General features: G+C 44.8%; 2 protein-coding genes across 2 annotated transcripts in view; one reads left to right on the forward strand and one right to left on the reverse strand.

The window, feature by feature from the left end:
* Nucleotides 1–24,745, reverse strand: part of LOC134810637 (uncharacterized) — a 25,983-nt gene continuing 1,238 nt past the window's right edge. Inside the window, exons 2-4 of the mRNA XM_063815954.1 lie at nt 19,948–20,430; nt 8,136–8,250; nt 1–1,930 (exon numbers count right to left, since the gene is read on the reverse strand). Of these exons, the coding sequence (XP_063672024.1) occupies nt 8,160–8,250; nt 19,948–20,430 (574 nt within the window). The 3' untranslated portion in view covers nt 1–1,930; nt 8,136–8,159. The remainder of the gene's footprint in view (nt 1,931–8,135; nt 8,251–19,947; nt 20,431–24,745) is intronic.
* The window catches only part of ARHGEF5 (Rho guanine nucleotide exchange factor 5), a 25,258-nt gene continuing 20,476 nt past the window's right edge, over nt 19,964–24,745 (forward strand). The window contains exon 1 of the mRNA XM_519460.8: nt 19,964–20,111. The gene's annotated coding sequence lies outside the window, so the exon portion shown is untranslated. The remainder of the gene's footprint in view (nt 20,112–24,745) is intronic.

Consider the following 24,745-nt stretch of genomic DNA (forward strand, 5'->3'; position numbering starts at 1 on the left):
TGAGGAGAAAAAGAGGTTTAATTGGACTTACAGTCGCACATGGCTGGGGAGGCCTCAGAATCACAGTGGGAGGCAAAAGGTACTTCTTATATGGCAGCGGCAAGAGACAATGAGAGAGAAACAAAAGCAGAAACCCCTGATAAACCCATCAGATCTCCTGAGACTTATTCACTATCACAAAAATAGCATGGGAAAGACCGGCCCCCATGATTCAATTACCTCCCCCTGGGTCCCTCCCACAACACCTGGGAATTCTGGGAGATAACAATTCAAGTTGAGATTTGGGTGGGGGCACAGCCAAACCATATCATTCTGCCCCTGGCCCCTCCAAATCTCATGTTCTCACATTTCAAAACCAATCATGCCTTCCAAACAGTCCCCCAAAGTCTTAACTCATCTCAGCATTAACCCAAAAGTCCGTAGTCCAAAGTCTCATCTGAGACAAGGCAAGTCCCTTCTACCCATGATCCTGTAAACTCAAAAGCAAGCTAGTTACTTCCTACATACAATGGGGGTACAGGTATTGGGTAAATACAGCCATTCCAAATGGGAGAAACTGCCCACAACAAAGGCGTTACAAGCCCCATGCAAGTCCAAAATCCAGCGAGGCAGTCCAATTATAACGTTCCAAAATGATCTCCTCTGACTCCATGTCTCACATCCAGGTCACAATGATGCAAGAGGTAGATTCCCTTAGTCTTGGGCAGCTCTGCCCCTGTGGCTTCACAGGGTATAGTCCCCATTCCTGGCTGCTTTCACGGGCTGGCGTTTAGGGTCTGTGGCTTTTCCAGGTGCACGGTACAAGCTGTCGGTGGATCTACCATGCTGGGGTCTGAAAGACGGTGGCCTTCCTCGCACAGCTCCACTAGGTGGTGCCCCAGTAGGGATTCTGTGTGGGGGCTCCAACCCCACATTTCCCTTCACACTGCCCTAGCAGAGGTTCTCCATGAAGGCTCTGCCCCTGGAGCAAACTTTTGCCTGAGCATCCAGGTGATTCCATACATCTTCTGAAATCTAGATGGAGGTTCCCAAACCTCAATTCTTGACTTCCATGCACCTGCAGGCTCAACACCACATGGAAGCTGCCAAGGTTTGGGGCTTGCACCCTCTGAAACCATGGGCAGAGCTGTACCTCGGCCCTTTTAGCAATGGCTGGAGCAGCTGGGATGCAGGGCACCAAGTCCCTAGGCTGCACACAGCATGGGGACCCTGGGTCTGGCCCACAAAACCATTTTTTCCTCCTAGTCTTCAGGGTCTGTGATGGGAGGGGCTGCCATGAAGACCTGTGACATGCCCTGGAGACATTTTCCCCATTGTCTTGGAGATTAACATTCAGCTCCCTGTAACTTATGCAAATTTCTGCAGCCAGCTTGAATTTCTCCTCAAAAAACAGGTTTCTCTCTTCTGCTGCATCAACTGGCTGCAAATTTTCCAAATTTTTATGCTGTTTCCCTTTTAAAATGAAATGCATTTAACAGCACCCAAATCACCTCTTGAATGCTTTGCTGCTTAGAAATTTCTTCAGCCAGATACCCTAAATCATCTCTCTCAAGTTCAAAGTTCCACAAATCTCTGTGGTAGGGGCAAAATGCCACCAGTCTCTTTGCTAAAACATAACAACAGTCATCTTTGCTCCAGTTCCCTACAAGTTCCTCATCTCCATCTGAGACCACCTCAGCCTGGACCTTATTGTCCATAGCAGTATCAGCATTTTTGTCAAAGCCATTCAACAAGTCTTTAGGAAGTTCCAAACTTTCCCACATTTTCTTGTCTTCTTCTGAGCCCTCCAAACTGTTTCAACCTCTACCTGTTACCCAGTTCCAAAGTCGCTTCCACATTTTCAGGTATCTTTTCAGCAGCGCCCCACTCCACTGGTACCAATTTACTGTATTAGTCAGTTTTCATACTGCTGATAAAGACATATCCAAGACTGGGAAGAAAAAGAGGTTTAACTGGACTTACAGTTGCACATGGCTGGGGAGGCCTCAGAATCATGGTGGGAGGCAAAAGGCACTGCTTACATGGCAGTGGCAAGAGAAAATGAGAGAGAAGTAAAGGTGCAAACCCCTGATAAACCCATCAGATCTCGTGAGACTTAATTCACTATCATGAGAATAGCATGGGAATTCATCATTGAATCAATCATTGAAAAGAATTAGCAGAGGACTGATAAATAAGCACAGAAAGATAGGAAGAGCATTTCAGATTCAATTACCTCCCCGTGGGTCCCTCCCATAACATGTGGGAATTCTGGGAGATACAATTCAAGTTGAGATTTGGGTGGGGACATAGCCAAACCATATCAAGGATAGTCATTTTTTCTCTGCTGTCATATTTATGGCAAGGTTCATTGTTCACTCATCTGGTCTCCATAGTTAAAACATTTCTTTGAAAATACTTTAACCAGATTCATAATATTTTATAAGATATGTAATAAACTGAATGTTTGTGTTCTTTCCTCCACCCTCCCATTCACATAGGAAGCTCTAACCTCAATGCAATGGTATTGGGAGGTGGGGCATTTGGAAAATAATTGTGCTTAGATGAGGTCAGGAGGGTAGATCCCCCTTGATGGGATTAGTGCCCTTATAACTAGAGGAAGAGACACTAGACCTTTCTCTCTGCAGAATATGAGAAGGCAGCCATCTGCAAGCCAGGAAGAGAGCCCCCATCATGAGTCAAATCTATTGGCATCTTGATCTTGGACTTACTAGCCTCCAGAACTGTGAGAAATAAGCGTCTGTTGTTTGAGCCAACCAGCCTATGGGATTTGGTTACAGCAACCCAAGATGACTAATATAACATCTTCACAATTCAGCAAATACATATATAAATTTATTTTACGGATGAATAGAAAGATTAGTTGCTTTTCTAGAACCACATGACCAGTATAGGATCAAAATCTCATTCTCTTCATGGTGAACTTACTCAATTATTTGTTCAACTTAATCAATTATTTGCTAACTGATCACCTACTGCATACTAGAAGCTATGCTCAGCTTTCAGTCACAAAGACAGAGAATGTATGGTCCCAAATCTTAAGAAGCTTGCAATGGAAAATAAGCAGACAAGAAAATAAAAATAAATTAGTTACAATATCACAGCATTAAAAATGTACTAACAGAAGGCTATACTGAATACGTTAAGGTGCCACAGAATGAAAGATAACCATTCTACTTGGAGAAGTCAGGAAAAGTTTCAGAGATAAGGCAACATGAATTCATCATTGAAAAGAATTAATAGAGGTTTGATAAATAGAGAAAGGTAGGAAGAGCATTTTAGACACAGAGAATACTGTCTAGCAAGATCCAGGAATAAAAAAAGAACTGGCATATAATGGTTTGACAAACAATCAGGTATGGCTTGAGCACAAAGCATGTATGGTAGAGACAGAAAAAGATAGTGACCAAGGGGAAGCCTGGGAATGAAGGCAGGAGTCAGACTGTGAAAGGCCTTTATATTGCACTCAGTACAATTTTTGTAAAATAAATGAACTGTCATTTTAAAAGCCTAACTTTCCTTGTGTGTTGCCTTTGCCTTTGTCTAACATTACCAAGAGCACCTATACCTGTGTCCAATCTTGCTCCAGTCCTAAGGGGAGCTGGGTCTTGGTATTCAAATTCTCTTTTCCGCTTTTAGGGATCCAAGCTCAGCTCATCAGCAGTTAAGAGGTCTAAGTGCTTGCTTCATTTCTGAGGAGAAGAAAGTACCAGGAAGACAACCAATCCTATGGTACTTCATAACTATGGCTTGGAGACCCAAGTCAAGCTTTTTAGTCTGACCACCACTCTGGCAGTGAAGGCTTCCAAAATGCATGTGTAAATTTGAGCTAAGAGTGGGTGTCCAGAAGAAGCCATAGTAAATAGCAAAAAGCTATGTTCAAAAACATCTATGTGGTCTGAGGAAAACTGGGGAGGGTACCAACTAAGGCTAATTGAGCCACTTTGGGGAATTAATTGATCACACCGAGGAAGATAGCCATGTAAAGGAATTGGCTGCCCCTTCCCTTGGTCCTTGTGGTGGGGTGTCTACTGGAACTGTCGTGGATGTTGCCATGAAGCCTCTATATGGACCCAAATATCATAGCAGCCCATTCTGCTTTATGTATCCTGCTCATTCATTCATTCATTCAACAAACAAACATTCATTGATCACTTACCATGCAATGTTTTAAACACTGGGAATACAGAGACAAAAGATGCAGCCTCTGCTCTTGAGAAACACAGCATAGCGAATAAATTAAAATCAAGAACATTTCTCTAGACAAGGAAAACTCACTAGAAAAACAGAATTCAAAAATAAGATTTAATTCACAATAGCATAAAAATCTATAAAGTATTGATAATCTTATTTAATAAAAAAATAAAGAAAAAGTTTTAAATTAGTCTAAAGAACATATAAGATGAGAAGAATAATTGGGGAGACAGTCTATACTTTTGGGAAGGGTGGTTTATTATCATAAAATCTCAATTCTCCCCCAAATTAACCTCAAGTAAGATTTCAGTTGGGTTTTCTGAGGATCTCTGAAAACCTCTATAATCTACATGGAAAAATAAAGGTCCACAAATAACTAAATAAACGTTGAGAAAGAGAAGAAAAGTAGAAGTAGGGGAGGGAGTGTCCCAACCAAATCCATGGATGTACTGCAAAGCCACTGTCATAGAAACAATTTCGAGCAAGAACATTTAAATGGACAAGTAGAACAGAACAGAGAGCAAGCGTCAGAAACAGACTCATCTACTTATAAGAATGTAATACATAATAAAGTTGGTAGCATAAATCAAGAAAAGATGAACATTGGAGTTTAAAAACTGACATAATAGACTGACATAATTAAGTATCTACTCAATATCATTAGACTAAAAAATAGACTCAGGATGGAAAATAAAGCTGTTAAGATAATATAGAAGAATTAATGTGTGGCAAAATTGTTACACATTTCTGTTCAGATTACTAGGAGACAATGTTTTCAATATCTAAAACTTACAGATAACTAACATTGAGATTATACAAGTGACAGGGCCAGATTTGCAACTCAAAAAGATCACCTAAGGGTGCAGCAAACTGTATCTACTCTTTCTCTTCTTTTTCTTTTTCTTTTTGAGATAGGGTCTCATTCTGTCACCCAGGCTGGAGTACAGTGACATGATCCTGGCTCACAGCAGCCTCAACCTCCTTGGCTCAAGCCATCCTTCCACCTAGGCTTTTGCAAGGCAACAAGAAAGTTTTGCAAGGATACAAGAAAGTTTTGCAAGGCAACAGGAAAATGAGAGTAACTCAACAGAAAAGTAGACAAAGGCATGATAGGCAATGTGAATAATCACATGACAACAAATTTACTGAGATCCTCAACCCACTAGTAACCAGAGAAATGAAAATTAAACAGCAGTGTAATACCGCTTTGAAGCTACTCAATTGATCAAAACATGCCCAGTGTTGTTGGGGACATGGGGCTACAGAGACTCTTGCACTGTGATGAACACACAGTCAGTGCAGCCATTCGAGGGAGCAACAGCCAGGATCTGGCTAAATAAGCACACCATCGCTTTCCAACCCCAGAATTCTGATCTTGGATGTTCACATCCCACAGAAATTCTCACACAGGTCCGTAAAGGATGTATACAAGGCTGCCCATTACAGCATCGTTTGTGATACAGGGAAGGTGAAAGGATTTGGGTGGCCACCACTGAAAGTGAGAATAGGTAAAATATGATGAATTCAGACTGTGGAACAAAAGCACTGGTTAGAAGCAAAAGACTACAGATACACAAAGGAAAATGAGTAGATGTTTACAACTCGTCCTAATTTTAAAAAGTAAAAAGTGTAAAGTCGATAAAAGACAGCATTTATGTAAATTAAAAACACACACAAACAGTGCAGAATTCGTTATAATAAGAAAGGAATAAGTAAAATAAGGCAGGAGCTTGAACAAACCAAAGAAACCAAATGATACCGTGCCATGAAGATTTCAAGGAATTCTATTTTCTGCAACTGTCCTCCCCCAATTTACCAAAATAGGTACACTGCAATAAAACCTACAAAGTGCCTTTATAGAGGTTAGCTCTAGTGCTCGCTTCAGCAGCACGTATACCATATAAATTAAAAAATACATACATAAAATACATTAGCTCTAAAGAGTGTGGATGTTTGGAGGAGAGAATAAGAAAAGGCTTCACCAAGAAGGTAACAACAGAGATAAATCTTGGAGGACTTGTAAGAGTTCATAGAAAGTGGGGAAAAGGGGAGTGTAATCTGAGGGCAACTGTAAAAGCAAAGGTTTCTAAATACAAGCAAAAGATAAGAAAGGAGAGAATAGGCTGGGTGCAGTGGCTCATACCTACAATCCCAGCACCTTGGGAGGCTGAGGTGGGAGGATCACTTGAGCCCTGGAGTTTGACAGCAGCCTGTGCAACATAGTGAGACCCCATGTCTACAAAAAAAATTAAAAATGAGCCAGGTGTGGTGGTGCATGCCTGTAGTCCCAGCTATTGGGGAGACCAAGGTAGAAGGATGGCTTTAGCCCAGGAGGTTGAGGCAGAAGTGAGCCATGATCACATCACTGCACTCCAGCCTGGGTGACAGAATGAGACCCTATCTCAAAAAGAGAAAGAAGGAAAAGAATTGATACAACCTGCTGCACCTTTAAGTGATCTTTTTGAGATGAAAATCTGGCCCTGTCACTCTCCCTTAGATCCTTCAATGGATTACCTTGCCCTCAAAATAAAGATCAAATTCCTTAACATGGTCTACTAGGCCCATGTGATCCCTGGTCTCTGCTCACATCTTCAGTTTCATCTTGTGCTATGGGATTTCCACCTCTGTCCTCCAGATCTGAAATTTTCTAGCTTTCCTTCAATGACACTCCTGCCTCCAAATTACAGATTTCTCAAACCCTCCAGAAGAGGTCATTCTCAGGTTATATATATATATACTTTCAGAAATCAAAAACAAAATTCTGAGACCTCCCAACCATCTGAAAGGACACCTCCTCTAGGCCAAAGGCATTCCAAAGTTAAGCTGAAAAACTGTTTCAGGCTGTGATGGAAGTGGGGGTCAGACATGCCTCATTATGCCCTCCTCTTTTTTGGAATTCAGGAAGAGCCGACCGGCACTAACATCAACACAGACCTAAGGCCTGATAAGAAACATTTACCATATCTTTCCTGTTCCTCACCCTGATCACGCTTGATTTATTGATGGCAGTTCCACCAGGCCTAATCGCCACACACCAGCAAAGGCAGGCTATGCTATAGTACAAGCCACTAGCCCGCCTTTCAGAACCTCTCATTTCCTTTCCATCATGGAAATCTATCCTCAAGGAAATAATTTCTCAGTGTTCCATCTGCTATTCTACTATTCCTCAGGGATTATTCAGGCCCCCTTCCTTCCCTACACATCAAGCTCGAGGATTTGCCCCCACCCAGGACTGGCAAATTAGCTTTACTCGACATGTCCCGAGTCAGGAAACTAAAATCTTAATCTCTCCCAATCTAGGTTCCCACGCCGACCCTAATCCCGCTTGAAGCAGCCCTGAGAAACATCGCCCATTCTCTCTCCATATCACCCCCCAAAAATTTTTGCCGCCCCAACACTTCAACACTATTTTGTTTTATTTTTCTTATTAATATAAGAAGGCAGGAATGTCAGGCCTCTGAGCTCAAGCCAAGCCATCGCATCCCCTGTGACTTGCACGTATAGGCCCAGATGGCCTGAAGTAACTGAAGAATCACAAAAGAAGTGAATATGCCCTGCCCCACCTTAACTGATGACATTCCACCACAAAAGAAGTGTAAATGGCCGGTCCTTGCCTTAACTGATGACATTACCTTGTGAAAGTCCTTTTCCTGGCTCATCCTGGCTCAAAAGCACCCCCACTGAGCACCTTGCGACCCCCACTCCTGCCCACTGAGCACCTTGCGACCCCCACTCCTACCCACCAGAGAACAAACCCCCTTTGACTGTAATTTTCCTTTACCTACCCAAATCCTATAAAACGGTCCCACCCTTATCTCCCTTCACTGACTCTCTTTTCGGACTCAGCCCGCCTGCACCCAGGTGAAATAAACAGCCATGTTGCTCACACAAAGCCTGTGTGGTGGTCTCTTCACACGGACGTGCATGAAAATAATACCTACCTCATACATCTGTCATGTAACAGTTTAGTGTTCTTCTGTATTTGCATAGCTGTATCCTTCCATTAGTTTGTATAGAGCTGACTTAGTATTTTTGGTTGAATAAATGTTGAATGACCTGGCAAAAAAAAAAAAAAAAAAAAGAAACATTTACCATCTATTCTCTCTGAAACCTGCTACTTGGAAGCTTCATCTACATGATAAAACCTTGGTCTCCACAACCCCTTAACATATCCCAGACATTCCTATTGATAATAATTATTTTGACCAGTTACAAATCAGAAAATTTATAAATCTACCTATGACCTGCAAGCCGTCCTACCCCCGCCCTCAAATTGTTCCACCCTTCCAGATTGAACCAATGTAAATCTTACATGTATTGATTGATGTATTATGTCTCCCCAAAAATGTATAAAAGCAAGCTGTACCCTGACCACCTCGGGCACGTCATCGGAACCTCCTGAAACCCTGTCATGGGTACATCCTTAACTTTGGCAAAATAAACTTTCTAAACTTTCTTTGAGACTTGTCTCAGGTACTTTTGAGTTCACACTTTTTAGCATCCATCAAAATTATAGTAATTTATTATTAAGTAATCATTTGTTTAATGTTTATGCGGGCATAACCTAGGTCCTTGAGATCAAAGACCATGTGCACAACTATATCCCTAGCCCCTCATTCAACGCTTTGCACAATATGGGTTGAGTATCCCTTATCTGAAATGCTTGGGACCAGAAGTGTTTTGGATTTTGGATTTCTTTGGATTTGGGAATATTTGCAGGTACTTAACCAGTTGAGCGTCCCAAGTCCAAAAATCCCAAATGTCAAATGTTCCAATGAACACTTCCTTTGAGTATCATATTTCACAATTTGGAGCATTTTGGATTTGGGATTTGGGGATTAGGTCTGCTAAACCTATACATGTGTTGAATGACTGCATAAATTAAGGAATGGAGTAGGAGTGCTTTGGTTGGGGTGGGAACCAGTGATTCTGTTTCAGACAGCTACCCGTGATAGTAGCAGCTAAATAAGAGTTGGGGTCAATTACGGAACCACTGGCCCTGTTCTTTCTCTCAGTGTTCTACACAATGGGATCTTCAGTGTATCCACTGGGGGAACGAGATAAAAATATTAGAACTTTCAATGACATTTATTTGTACCTCATTATTTTAAAACATCTGTGTTTGCATATCATACAGAAGTACACATATATAATTCATAAATAAATAAAACATGCATATATTGGGGAAATGCCTGCTCAAAATTTTTTTGTTGACAGGAGGTAGGATGAAAGATGTTTAAAAATCACTGCTGTGGGTCAGAGAGTTTCCACTATTATTAGGCATCCAAATCAGCAAGGAGCTATTTTCAAATAGTTCTGTTTGACCCCAAACCTACAGAATTAAAACTCCGTGGGTTTAGGGCAATGGCAAATTCAGAATGCTGATCAGATGATTATGATGGAAGCCTCTGCTAAAGAACCACTGCTTTTCTATCAGGATTCCTAAACCTGGCTTCTCATCCTAATCATAATCATCTTAAAAACAAACAACAGTCAGGCCCAGTGGCTCATGCCTGTAACCTCTGCACCCAGGGAAGCCAAGGGAAGAGGATCCCTTGAGGCCAGGGGTTCAAAATCAGTCTGGGAAAATAGAGAGTAGTGAGACCCCATCTCTACAAACAAATTAAAAATTAGCTGTACATGGTGGTGTGTACCTGTAGTCCCAGCTACCAGGGAGGCTGAGGTGAGAGGATGGCTTGAGCCCAGGAGTTCAAGGCTGCAGTGAGCTATGATCACGCCACTGCACTCCAGCCTAAGCGACATAGCAAGACTCTGTCTCATAGATAGATAGATAGATAGATAGATAGATAGATAGATAGATAGATAGATTGATAGATAGACAGATGGATTTTAAGGAAATTTTGCTGATTTGCCAGGTTTGGGAGCCACTGTGTCAGAAGTGTTCAAACCACAGTGACTCCATCATAAATAGGGACTTGATAAAACAAAGCTGAGACCTATGGGGCTACATTCCCAGGAGGTTAGGCGTTCTTAGTCACAGGATGAGATAGGGGTCGGCACAAGATACAAGTCACAAGGACCTTGCTGATAAAACAGAATACAGTAAAGACACCAGCCAAAACCCACCAAATCCAAAACAGTGATGAAAGTGACCTCTCTGGTCATCCTTACTGCTCATTATATGCTACTCATAATTCATTAGCATGCGAAAAGACACTCCCACCAGTGCCATGACAACTTAAAAATGCCAGGCAGTGTCTGAACTTTAGACCCTATAGGGTCTAAAGTGGAGAGGAACCCTCAGTTCTGGGAACTGCCTGTACCTTTCTTGGAACACTCATGAGTAATCCACCCATTGTTTAGCATATAATGAAGAAATAACTGTAAGTATACTCAGTCGAACAGCCCATTCTTTTATTCCTTTGCTCTCTTAATAAACTTGCTTTCCCTTTATGGGCTTCCCCCAAATTCATTCTTGTGCAAGGCCCGTGAACACTCCCTTGGGGTTGGGATCAGAACCTCTTTCTGGTAACAAATACAGTAGAGCCAGAACTCCACTAAATGAACTTTACTGGTTATAGTCTCTTTAAGAACAGGAATTGGGCTGGGCGCGGTGGCTCACGCCTGTAATCCCAGCACTTTGGGAGGCTGAGGCGGGCGGATCACGAGGTCAGGAGATCAAGACTATCCTGGCCAACACGGTGAAACCCTGCCTCTGCTAAAAATACAAAAAATTAGCCGGGCGTGGTGGCGGGCGCCTGTAGTCCCAGCTACTCAGGAGGCTGAGGCAGGAGAATGGCATGAACCCGGGAGGTGGAGCTTGCAGTGAGCCTAGATCATGCCACTGCACTCCAGCCTGGGCCACAGAGCGAGACTCCATTTCAAAGGAACAGGAATTGGCTGAGTGCAGTGGCTCACGCCTGTAATCTTGCCAGCACTTTGGGAGGTTGAGGCAGGTGGATCATTTGAGCCCAGGAGTTTGAGACCAGCCTGGGCAACAAAGTGGGACCCCCATCTCTACAAAACAATACAAAAATTAGCCAGGCATGGTGGTGTGCACCTGTAGTCCCAGCTACTCGGGAGGCTGAGGTGGGAGGATTGCTTGAGCCTGGGAGGTGGAGACTGCAGTAAGCCATGATAGCACCACTGCACTCCAGTCTAGGCAACAAAGCGAGACCCTGTATCAAAAAAATAAAAAATAAAAAATAAGGAACAGGGATCATTCCCATCCCCATCCCTATCTTCCAAAAATTTTGGATGGGGAAATTTCCAAAACATCCCAAATCCAAACATTTCAAAAGACAAAAAGCAAGACAACCTGAATAACAATGCTTGTAGGGATTGCTCACTGTAGGGCAGGCAGGCAAGGACCCACTCCCTCTTCATGACTGCAACGCCTCACCATAGCTATAACCAGCCTCCAGGAGGACCTGGGCATTCTCAGACATTATGTACCAGATGTTTTGGAAATGTTCAACTGAATGAGATTTGGAAGCATACATATTTTTCTATGATATATTCACTCAAGTTAAAAATGTCTTTGTACAGGAGATTCAAAAAATATGAGCCTCTAGTCTAGAGACTTAGGAAGAGTGATGGTGTAACTGCTGACCTATTAGCATCACACAGAGGCATCATCACTTTGGCACTGGTTTATAAACTCACCAACAAGATAATCTTTTCCTCCTCCAAACTCCCATGGCACCTCTAGCATAAAGTGCACTGCACTTCAACACTGTTGTTCATCTGTCACATCCATTACACTGTGAGCTCCTTGACATCAGGGTAGGCAACCTATTCATCTTTTAGAACCCAGCAGAGCTGGTAAGAGGCTGTTCTTTTTTTTTTTTTTTTTTTTTTTAGCTGGAGTCTTGCTTTGTTGCCCAGGCTGGAGTGCAATGGTGCAATCTCGGCTCACTGCAATCTCCACCTCCTGGGTTCAAGCAATTCTCCTGTCTCAGTCTCCCGAGTAGCTGGGATTACAGGTGCAAGCCACTGAGCCTGGCTAATTTTTGTATTTTTTTTAGTAGAGACAGGGTTTCGCCATGTTGGCCAGGCTGGTCTTGAACTCCCGACCTCAGGTGATCTGCCCACCTCGGCCTCCCAAAGTGCTGGGATTACAGGCGTGAGCCACCACACCCGGCCAGGGCTGTTCTTTTTTTTAAGGCAATGGCACTCTTTCCATCTCTTCCTCCTGACCATTCCACCAAACATCTCCCACAGATACAAACCATGGAGAATATCAGGTATTTTCAACTTTGCTAATCAACTCTTTAAAATGATAGTCCATTTTAGAACTTGAACAAATATTTACTATACCATTTATTGACCCCAAGTTGGGCTTTCCTCCTCTTAAAGAAGTTCAGTGAACTACAAGAATTTGTGGATTAAAAAAAAAAAAATTTAACCCAAAGACTCCTAGTGACCTTTGCTGGAGCTAACACAGCATCTCTTAATCCAGCTCTAAAGGATGTAAAGAGCTCCAGGCCTGAGGCACCATGCTATGCAGCAATTTACTTCTTCATTGCACCAGGCTCATCCCTCATTGCCCACAGCATCCAGGGGTAAACTCGGAACAAAAGATTGCTTACACTTTCATAACTTCAAAAATTACATCACACATGCATGTCCAGTGTTAAACTACAACTGATTACATGTACTGTCTAGCAAAATTGTTGAATACTTGCTCTGCTTTTCTCCCTGTTGGCCTTACAATCCCTGTTTCTAATTTCCTTCCATCCTCGGGTCATAAAACTTTATACCCAGTGGCCTGGCACAAGTTTCTTTTCTTGTTTCCCTAATATCCTTAAAGCAGGCATTGCAGTCCACTGTACTTCTTCCTTCTATACAAGCTGGAACACCCTGAGTCCTAAGCTTTACTGTGCTTAAGAATGACCCGTGGGAGGCTGAGGTGTGTGGTTCACGAGGTCAGGAGTTCAAGACCAGCCTGGCCAGTATGGTGAAACCCCATCTCTACTAAAAATACAAAAAAATTAGCCAGGCGTAGTGGCGGGCGCCTGCAACCCCAGCTACTTAGGAGGCTGAGGCAGAGAACTGCCTGAACCTGGGAGGCGGAGGTTGTAGTGAGCCAAGATCACGCCACTGCACTCCAGCCTGGGCAACAGAGTAAGACTCCATCTCAAAAAAAAAGAATGACTCGCAAAGCGAATTGGAGACTCCAATGCAGGTGTACCACAAACTACACTTTGATCTATGGTGTGGCAGATGTCACAGCCGGATCACCCGCGCATCCACAAACTATACTTTGAGACCCTCCGCACACTTAGTTGTTATATACATTATTAATAATTCACAAGTGAACACAACTGTGAATTATTAAAAATTCACAATTCATTCATTCATTCAGGTCGAGGTGGTCTCTTTCACTTCTTAAACTCCCATCCTTTTCCTACACCCATGACTTAATATCTCTGAGAATAAGTGAATTTCTAAATGTCTGAGTTAATAGAAACATTCTTTTTACAAGCAAAACAGACCATTTCCTCAGTAACCCTTCCCAGAACCACCCATCTTACCATTCTTACCACTACTGATTAAAAAAAAGAAAAACAGGTAGTGCCAATTAAACCGGGCAAGCTGAAGCCCATGGCTCCTGGACACAAATGATGACAGCTGTGACTAAACTCCTAGGCAAGGCTCTTTCATGTGTCTATCTGGCCAGTAGGCCTCTACATCTTGAAAGCAAAGTAGCAACATTGAGAAAAAAAAGGGCCAGGCTGTGAAATGCAAGTTCAAAGCAAGCAGCAAAGTATTAATAGTTAAGCTTCTTTCTGCAAATAAAACACAGAGCTCTAGAGGCAGCCCCTGCAAAATCAAGAGCAGAACTCCTCAAGGAGTCCTCTCACAAACAGAGAAGTACTCAGAGAGGACATCATTTTATTCACCTCCAACAGTCAATTCTTCAAATCTGACTTGATCATTTTATCTTCAAAAAACAGTCAGCACAATACTAAAATCCATTCCCTGTCTTATTTTCCCATTGCCCCTGCATTCGTTCAAGGTGTCTTCTTTTCTTACCTCCATGACTACAATATCCATCTAATTGCTACAACAGCTGATTGCCTTCCTTGCCCCTCCACTTCACCATCCACATCAGTCCATTCTCTCAACTGCCCCCAGAGCTTTTTTTTCTAAATCTAACCTTATAATCTGATCTCATCATGACCTTGCTTGAAACCCTTCCAAGGAGGCCTATCCCCAGAAGGATGAAGTCCAAACTCAGTAGCAGGAATGGCCTACAAGGCCTTTCATGATTTGGCTGCCCGACTACCCTTCCAACTTCATTCTCTGCCATCTCTTCACCACATCTCATGTTAAACCCACACTATTTGCACATCCCTGAACAGAGGGTGCTCAGGCTTGTATTTTTGCATATTTCACTTCTGCTATTGGTATGCTTTTCCTATATCCTCCTCTATACCAGGTTAACAGAATTTTTTTTTTTTTTTTTTTTGAGACAGATTCTCGCTCTGTCGCCCAGGCTGGAGTGCAGTGGTGCGATCTCGGCTCACTGCAAGCTCTGCCTCCCAGGTTCACGCCATTCTCCTGCCTCAGTCTCCCAAGCCCGGCTAATTTTTTTTTGTATTTTTAGTAGAGATGGGGTTTCACCGTGTTAGCCAGGATGGTCTCAAATTCCTGGCCTCGTGATCCGCCCGCCTCGGCCTCCCAAAATGCTGGGATTAAAGGCGTGAGCCACCATGCCGGCCAGTAATAGAATATTTTTAAAAGACAAGTCAACTCAAATCTCACCTTTGCTGGGCACGTTGGCTCACACCTGTAATCCCAGCACTTTGGGAGGCCAAGGTGAGTGAATTGCTTGAGTCAAGGAGTTCGAGACCAGCCTGGGTAACATGACAAAACTCTGTCTTAACAACAATATACCAAAAATTAGCCAGGTGTGCATGGTGGTACACATCTCTAGTTCCAGCCCCAGGAGGCTGAGGTGGGAGGATCACCTAAACCCAGGAGTTTGAGGCTACAGTGAGCCATGATTGCGCCACTACACTCCAGCCTAGGTGACACAGTGAGACCCTATCTCAAAAAGAAAAAAATATATATAATCCACCTTATCCATTCAGGCTTCTCTGATTCCCCAAGCAGTGCCACCTACTCTCTCCTTTACGCTTCCATTGTACTTTGTGTCCATCTCAACATAACACTTACCATGCTCTGCTGTCATTATTTGCTACCTGTTTCTCTCCTCAATCAGATTGAGAGCTTCTTGAAAGCAGAGATCTTGTCTTTGTATATCTGGTTTCTAAGAATGCATACTGAGTAAATGAATAGAAGAAAAAATGAATGAGGCAATTAGTATGTATGCCTTGAATGGCATTAAATTTAGGCTCATGCCAATCAATGTGCAAAGGTTGAGAAAATAAATAAGGGGAAGCCAAGGATAGAAAATAAAACTATGCTCATGAGAATAGAAGAGGATAGGCTGGGCGCGGTGGCTCACGCCTGTAATCCCAATCACTTGGGGTCAATAGTTTGAGATGAGCCTGGCCAACATAGTGAAACCCCATCTCTACTAAAAACACAAAATTAGCCAGGCGTGGTGGTGCGCACCTGTAATCCCAGCTACTGGGGAGGCTGAGGCAAGAGAATCACTTGAACCCAGGAGGCGGAGGTTGCAGTGAGCCTAGATCGTGCCACTGCACTTCAGCCTGGGCTGGACAGAGCAAGACTCCATCTCTGAAAAATAAAATAAAATAAAACAAAAAAACAGAATAGAAGAAGATAGCTAAGAACCACAGTGGCCAAGCCAGCCTGGCTTCAACAGAGATGAATGGAGAGACCACGGTCAGCCCCATTAACAGAAGAACTGGGGCCAGGAACGGTGGCTCATGCCTATAATCCCAGCACTTTGGGAGGCCGAGGCAGGCAGATCATGAGGTCAGGAGTTCGAGACCAGCCTGACCAATATGGTGAAACCCCATCTCTACTAAACATACAAAAATTAGCCGGGTGTGGCAGCACATGCCTGTCATCCCAGCTACTCAGGAGGCTGAGGCAGGAGAAACGCTTGAACCCAGGAGGCAGAGGTAGCCATGAGCCGAGATCACGCCACTGCACTCCAGCCTGGCGACAGAGCGAGACTCCATCTCAAAAAAAAGAAGAACTGAGTTCAAAATCAGTTCGAAAGGTTCAATGTTGGGTCACAGGATCAGGCAAAAAGCAGAGGCAGAAAGGCCTTAGGAGTGTTCCAAGAACTAGCACTGGACCAGCTGAGAGTCAGAGAGAGTTCACCACGTGGGAACAATGCAGCCAGTCATGTGGGATGGTGGCACCATGACAGTATCTAGTCAGGACAATGACAGCCCCAGGGATAATGCTGATGAGTTCCTGCTTCAAAAAAGGTCATTGTCATTCCTTTAGTCCTGATACCTAGAACTATACAGGATTGTTCCCTGCCTCTCCCCAAGCCCCATAACTTGATCTTAAAGGCATTATTGTCAATTAAAGTAGTCCCAAGTTCCAGAAGCTATTTTTATTCAGCCTCGTCTAATAGGGCTTTCATTTTAAAATAGCTTTATTTTGAATCTATTTACTGTTCCCAGCCCCTATCACTTTGTTCTTATAAATATATTCATTCCACATGCATCACTGACAGGCACTGCTAGGAAAGGAAACTATCCCATCTTGACCACCTTTACACATCAGGTACTTATACTAAGGTGATTTCTATATATTACAGTATTGAATCACCACAACAATCCAGTGACGTAGGTATCATTACATATTATTATCCCCAATTAAGACATTAGGGAAATGAAACGTAGGAAGATTCAGAGAAAGCACAGGAAGGTGAATATGCCCAAGATTTCACATTAAGTAAATGGAATGCAGGATTCAAATTTACCCCTGTCTGAATCTAAATCTCATTCTCTTTCCATGGCATCATTCTCTCTCCTCTCTAGGCCTTTATAGAGGAAATATAGGCCCAAATAAAATATCAAAATCTCAGGATGGGATGACAGGCTTGATTAAGAAACCCAGTCACCAAGACCACGCAGTAAGAAATGAAAAAGAAAAAAAATAATAAAATGCTGAGAACCATAGTCTGCAAAGTGAAAGGAAGAATACCTGGGAGAGCTAGAGTGACCTCCACATGCAAATACACCCTGCAGACAGGAACAGGCTTGATGGGAAGAGCAAACTCCCTAAATGGTCGGTTGTAACTTTCCTACTAGTTGAAAAGTCAGGAAAAGCCTTGTGTGCTAACTCTCTGGACAAGCGCACAAGAATCCAGGGTTGTGACTTCAAAAAAAAATATGCTGACAAGTCAGAGCTGGCAGAACAAGAGGAGGTCGAGTTGATGAGAAGAGAGAGAGAGAGAGAGAGCGCTGTAATCAAGGAGAACCAACTGAAGCTGGAGGGAAGCAGAAAGAATAGCCAGGCTGGTTCAGGAGGCAGTTCTGGTACCTCTGACCCCATTGCCCACCCCCAGTAGGCAGCATGAAATATGCCAGAGGTCAACAATTTTTTTTGTTTGTTTTTTTTAGACAGAGTCTCGCTCTGTCACCCAGGCTGGAGTGCAGTGGTGCAATCTCAGCTCACTGCAGCCTCTGCCTCCTGGGTTCAAGCAATTCTCCTGCCTCAGCCTCCCAAGTAGCTGGGAATACAGGTGCCCACCACCAAGCCCAGCTAATTTTTGTATTTTCAGTAGAGAAGGGGTTTCGCCATGTTTGGCCAGGCTGGCCTCAAATTCCTGACCTCAGGTGATCCACCAGCCAAGGCCTCCCAATGTGCTGGGACTACAGGTGTGAGTCACCGCACCCGACCCAGAGGTCAACAGCTTCTGCCCTAGATCAGAAGTTTACTCACTTTGCTCACTCGGTATAAATCAAGGACCCTCTCATACCTGGGAATGAGTTTTGTATTCCAGCCTAGAAGTAGAGCCAGTCCCAGTTTGAACTTTTTGCCTTTCTGTACTCCCAGTTCTTACCCCTTTGCTGAGCCTAGGACACATGCAAGGCCTGCCCTTCTTAATCCAGATTTTTGAGTCTTAATCCCAATTTTTCCTATAGTTTCCCATACACTCCATGGCAGCTTAGAGTAGGCTGAAAACTGCTGAACTGTTTAAGACTTAATCCTTCAGAGTAACATGGCAGAAGTAGCACACTTTTTTTTAACATAAAGCTGTTCAGGACTCTATTACAGAAGAGGCTATACTTCCTTAATTACATTCTATTCTACAGCCACCTCAAAATAACTAGTGAACACGTTCAACCAGGATCATTGGCAACAGCCAATGGGCACAGTGATCTGGAAATGGTCTAGCCAAGCTGTTTGGGCTGTAGACCATGGCATTCCTAAGAGCAAAATAGGCAAGGAAGGAGTCCATTAATATTTCACTTGACTTATGTCACCATGGAAACCCCTGGAGTAGTGAATGGCTTTGGGGAGTGGTCAGATTCAACCAAAAATAACAGAAATCTCTGTCCCCCAAGTAAAGGATTCCTACTTTGTGTGTGTCTGTGTGTGCACACAGGCACACTCGAGAGACTTTTGGCATTCTTTGAAGTCACTGGAGGGGCACAGAGATAAACCCACTCAGCCTTGGCCTCCAAGACTAACAGAACACAACGTTTCCCTGAAAGAATAAAAAAAAAATACAAGCATAAGAAAACACACAAACATGGGCTTAGAGATTTAAATACACACACACACACACACACACACACACACACACACACACAGGCCCTAGAAGGAACATACACCCTGAGATATGCACTCATTCTAAAATAAACTCGGGAATACAGAAGGACACGGGCATGTCCTTTCAGAGAGGCACACTTCTAGGCCCTAAGTAGGAGAAGGAAGAGGGGAGGGGAAGAGGCAGAGGGAGAGGGACAGGGAGGGGGGAGGAGGGAGGGAGAGAGAGAGAGAGAGAAACGAAGAAGGGGGCGGAGGAGGAGATGGAGGAGACACTCTTTATTCTATAGGAGGAGACATCACGGAAGAGAAATCAACACTGAGGCCTTGGCCGGGCGCGGTGGCTCACGCCTGTAATCCCAGCACTTTGGGAGGCCAAGGCGGGTGCATCACCTGAGGTCAGGAGTTTCCAGACCAGCCTGGCCAACAAGGCGAAACCCGGCCTCTACTAAAAAATACAAAAATTAGCCGGGCATGGTGGCGCGGACCTGTAATCCCAGCTACTCGGGAGGCTGAGGCAGGAGAATCTCTTGAACCCGGAGACGGAGGTTGCAGTGAGCCGAGATCGCGCCATTGCACTCCAGCCTGGGCAACAGGGCGAGACTCCGTCTCAGAAAAAACAACAACAACAACAACAACAACAACAACAACAACAACGAACAAACCAAAAACCAATGAGGCCTGAAGATAAAGACACATGTACAACCACGGATGTCAGACTTCCAGAGGCACGGCCAAGGCAAAAAAGACAAACACATACAGACTGCAGCAGGCAGACAGGCCGGGTCCAGAGTCAGGCTCCGGTGAAGCTCCGAAGAAACAAACACGCAGGGAGATTTCGGAGGCGTCCGAGGACACCGCGGGGCCCGGCTGGCTCCCTCTGTCTCTGTGCGCGCCCCTTCCCCGGGTCACCCCGCCTGCGCCCGACCTGCGCCCGCGCACCGCGCCCTCGGGGCTCCCTGGGACAGCCCGCGGCCTGGCCCGTGCGCCCGGGCTCCCCTCCCCGCCGGCCCGGCACTTCCCAGCTCTGACGCGGGAGCTTCTTTCACACCAATGGGGCTCGCGCGCAGAGGGGCCCTGCCCCTCCTCCGGGAAGGTGTGTCCCTGTTTCCTCACCTGAAACTTCCTAGGAGAACCCGATCCCTCCCTCCCGTCGGGCGGCCAGGGGCGGGCCGCGGGTGGGGCGGCCGGGCCTGCGCTGGGGACGGCTCTGGGGACTGCGGCCGGCGCCGGGACCTGGAGGGGACGCTGGGGCCGAAGCAGCATGTGACACCGACCAGGTGGGTGCCCTCCTCCCGTCTCGGCCCTGGGCTCCCGGCGGCTGTGGAGCCCGGCGGAGGTGGGGCAGGGACAGGAAGGAAGAGGAAGCCAGGCCTTTCCCAGGGATCAGCCCCCGCTGGGTCCGGGGCGCAGGCTCCGGAAATGGGGGGGCTGGGCCCGCAGGCAGGGCTCGGGGTGTGTGGCTGAGGACCCTGGTGGGGAAGAGGAGAGGAACTAGAGGAAATGTTGTTGCCTACAAGTTTGCTTCCGGTCGGGTCCCGCCTAGGAAATGGGCACCCTGCCCCCAGACGTTCCCCAGGCCAATAATCAGGGCTCTTTCTTCAAAGTAGGCGCCCTGGGGAAAGCTAAGCCATATCAGAAGGAATAACTGAGATTCCCTTTCTAGGCTGTTCCTTACCTGGAGAGGTTTTATCGGCTCCTTTTCCTTAACCAGGCCGGGGCCTTTCCTTATGTATCTCCATAGGTATTTGCATACTGTGTGAGTCTATGTGTAGCTTCTCTCCGTGTTAACCAAAGCTCCGTAACCTGGAACAGTGAATCCTGCCCTGCCCCTCACCCCAGTTCCCTACATATGGGGAGCCTCCTAAAGCTTGATGTGAATCACAACATTGCATTCTTAGCAAGGTGGAAAGAAGTTATTTAGAGTTGGGGGCTGAGGTAGGCGTTGGGGTGCTAGAATGCGGACGCAGAGCTCTAGAACCCCTGAGCATCTTTTGCAGTTGCCTTCCGGCAAGACTACCGGAGGAGAGCCAGCTGTGATACTACGTCATTTCCAGATCTCAGTCCCTTTCTTCCCTTCCTGGATCTTGGGTTCCAAAGACAGATTTGCCCTCCTGTCTACCTAGAAGTGAACTCTGGCCAGGACTCTTGTCTGGTTCAGAGAGAAGGGTGTGTCAAACAGATGAGAGAGGGTGGTTTTCCTTTCGAGCTTCCTCCCTAGCTTGCTCCCCTACTGCACTCCACTGTCTGGCCTTGCATCTTGGGCCTAATCCAGAGGTCCCAGCTCCAGCTAAAAAGCTCTTGATGTGGCCTCTGTCTCAGACGTCTTGTTTTATCCACATTTGGAGCATGAAGAAGTTCCTGGCATAGGCCTTAGCAAAATGGGTGTCATTTGTTAACCAATCTGTGGGCCTAAAAGTGAAGCCATGGCTAGTGAAGGAGTCCTGGGGAGCTGGGAAGATGGGATGAGGGCGTGTCAGTTCTGGGTGAGACTGATATGCAGGAGGAATGTATGTCATGGTCCTAGTGGGGAGGAGAGAGAAATCAGGAGGAGTGCAAAGGAATCTCTCTCATCAACAGAATATAGTGATTCTCAATAGAGAGAAGAGTGTTCATATATTAGAGGTCCTGAGAGTGTATCATGCCCTTAACGCGGTCTGTCTGAGGTTCTGTGGCCACATTACACGTGGTGTCTGTGGGATAGACAGGAATACGTCATTTGTGGTGTCTGGAGAGATCAGTCGCTATGTGGTATGGACAGGAATGGAGTCACTCGTAGGGTCTTGGGTTCAACGGGAGCAGCATTACTCAAGTGTCAGTGGTGTAGACAAACAGGTGACCAACAGCTCTAGTGTAGACAGGGGCTGGGTCACTCACAGTGTCTGTGGAGTAAGCAGGAGCTGATCACTTATAGTGCCTGCAAGGTAGACTGGAACAAAGTCACCCTCAAGGTCTATGTTAATACACAAACACGTCACTCACACTAATGTTATCTGTGTGGATGCCACCAGGACCACAGATGAGATTGTAGAGTGTAAGTCAGCATTGACACTAATAATGTTCTTATATAAACCATCTGGTCTATAAGGCAGTTGGTGTGACATTTTCAGACATTAGAGAATAGATAAATGTGTATTACAGCTTTCACTGGCATGGTGGGACTTTCCTGCAATGGATAGAACACACATTGTAGTAGTCAGTGGTCCAGAAAGCTACCCCTGTTTTGATATCTTTGTAGTATTGAGGGCAGTGATGTCGAACAGTGAATAAAGTTATATATCTATGTGGTGATCTTATTTTAACCTCAATATTATTTTAGTGATTTGTAAGTCAGAATATTTGAAATCAACCTTGCTAGAAAATCCAGGAAGCATGGTCCTCAAAAATATATATATGGCACTGAGTCTCAGTTCAAAGATTTGGCAGTTTGATTGGGGAGGGGTTGTATCCTTGAAATACAGTGTTGTTTCTAGTGACTAGAAATAGACAAGAGCTAAGGTGTTGGGGGGGGCTCTAGGGAAGATAGTGAGCTCTGTCACACATTGTGTTAAAGGGATGACTTGAAGCTTTGCCTCTCAAGAAGTCACACGTGGGTGAGGTTATGTGGATGCAAAATGTCTGTGGTCTGAAGCAAGGCCGTATCCCCATAATCCCATGCCCTGGCTTTGCCTGTACACAGATAAACAGTGATTATTCACCCTCAGTGGAGAAGGAGATGAGGATGTTTGCACTCTAACGTAATGAGCATTGCAAAAAACTCCCTCCTGATGCCTTTACGTGAGTAAGACCATGATTTACAGATTTCCTTTCACTTTGTCACATTTTAGCTTTGTCATGCCTGATTGCAACGGGATCACTGAGATAGGATCAAGTATAGGGAACGTGGGGTATGTTCTCCCTTTGCGGTAACTGGTGGCTGAGCAGGTGACCACTGATATTTCCAAATGAAAAAAGACAGTTAGAAACGGTGTCAATGGGCTTGCAGAGGCAGGCATGCACTGTGCCACTAGATTGGAACAGAAAATGTCCAGGTAGCACATGGTATTTATAGATATACCCTAGATATGGCAGAAACACACTTTTATTTAGAGGCTACTTGTTTTGAAGACGTGATGGTGTATATGGAGGAGAGGGCCTGAACCATACAGATGTAAGTGAGGAGAGACTACAGGTTTAGTCCCATGGTCTCCTTAGGCCAAGTTTCAGAAAGTGTCTTAAAGTGAGCAAGTATATTATTCGATGTGTGGTTGAGAGAATAGGGCCACATCACAGAATCACCCATAGGGATTATAGTATTTTGTACTTAAGGGCTAGACATAGGGAGCCAATCGCACATGGTGTCAGTTAACTGGAAAAGGACATAAAAGTCCTTCTGCCTGTGTACAATTATGTCAGACATATCTCTTTGCCCCATATAGATGGTATCTCTGTCTCTGGGATGGCCAGAATCTTGTCACATACTACTCTGCAGTGTGCTAGGGACCTGCCTGTTTGGTTATGTCAGGCTCTATTGCAAGAGTTTGTAAGGATGGCTCAGTGTGTGTGTGTGTGTGTGTGTGTGTGTGTGTGTGTATGTACACAGTGGCTAAGCAGGACAGTATTCTGAGCAGGTGAGTTTTCAGTTTAAGCCTGGACCAGACAAGAAAGGTGCACAGTCAGGTGCAGCATTGGGTCCATAGAATTCTGGGGTCTTCTCTGGACTGATGGCCTGCCAGCTTTCTTTCAGTAGGACCCCTCTAAGTGCTTACAGGAGACTTAAGTCAAGCGACTTTGCTTCAGGTTTGCCCATACCATTTGCTTAGGAGATTTGAGCAAGGGTCTAGGGTCTTTGACCTTTAGTTTCTTCATCTGTAAATTGAGCAGTTTCTGTGTGTCTCTGAAGGTCCTTCCAGCTTTATGAATCCTATGTTTCTCTCTTACACTTATTCTCTGTCTCTCAGGTCAACAGTATTTACCACAGCCACCATTTCTATGACCCTTAAAGATAGCAGTGTACATTTTTATGTTACCTTATTTAATCTTTACTAGAACTGTGAAGGAATCCTTTTATCTCCTTTTTAAAGATAAGAAAATGGATGTTCAAATAAATTTAATGGTTTCTACAATTGTCTTAAAACCAGCAAAGATACCAGAGAGGCACAACCAAACACTGATCCACACTCTTTTAACTCTATATTCTTCCGTCATTCATTCATACAATACATCTTTGTTGAGGGCCAACTAGGCTTCAGGCAGAGGGGGTTATATGGCAGTGTTTGTCCCTTCATGGTGCTCATAATCTAGCCTGGAAAATAGACATTAAATATGACATGACAAGTGCAAGGTGTGTTTGAGGAGAAGCAAAGGATTCTCTGTTGCAAAAGAGGATTCCAGGCAGAGGAGCAGTGTCTGCAAAGGCCTACAGGTGAGAGACAGAGAAGTGAGCTAAAGACACTGAAAGCCAGTGGGAGAGGGGAGATGGGGGCAGGGACAGATAGTGACAGGTGAATAGGCTGCTAGAGAAGAAGGCAGAGCCAGGTTGTGCAGGGAGTATAACCCATGCTGAAGATTTAGATTTCATCTCAAGAGCGTTCAGAGGCTGCCGAAGAATCTAAGCTAGAACTGGTGCTTTTGAAGCTCACTTAGGTGCTGTATGGAGAAAGGACTGGAATAGCGTGAAATGGGTGGAGGCCAGTGCCCAAGCTGTGGCCGGGTGCAGTGGCCCGGGCGAGATGGTAGCAGCATGCACCAGTGGAGAGGGATGGGACAGAAGTGGACAGTCTTAAGGGATATTTAGCAGACGAGGTCAATAGCACATGGTGATTGATTAGATATGGGGAATCTGGGCCAGGAGGGAAACAAGAATTTTATTTTATTTTAATTTATTTATTTATTTATTTAGAGACAGAGTCTCACTCTGTCACCTAGGCTGGAG

Source organism: Pan troglodytes, chromosome 6 (assembly GCF_028858775.2).
Source record: "Pan troglodytes isolate AG18354 chromosome 6, NHGRI_mPanTro3-v2.0_pri, whole genome shotgun sequence".
Lineage (NCBI taxonomy): Eukaryota > Metazoa > Chordata > Mammalia > Primates > Hominidae > Pan > Pan troglodytes.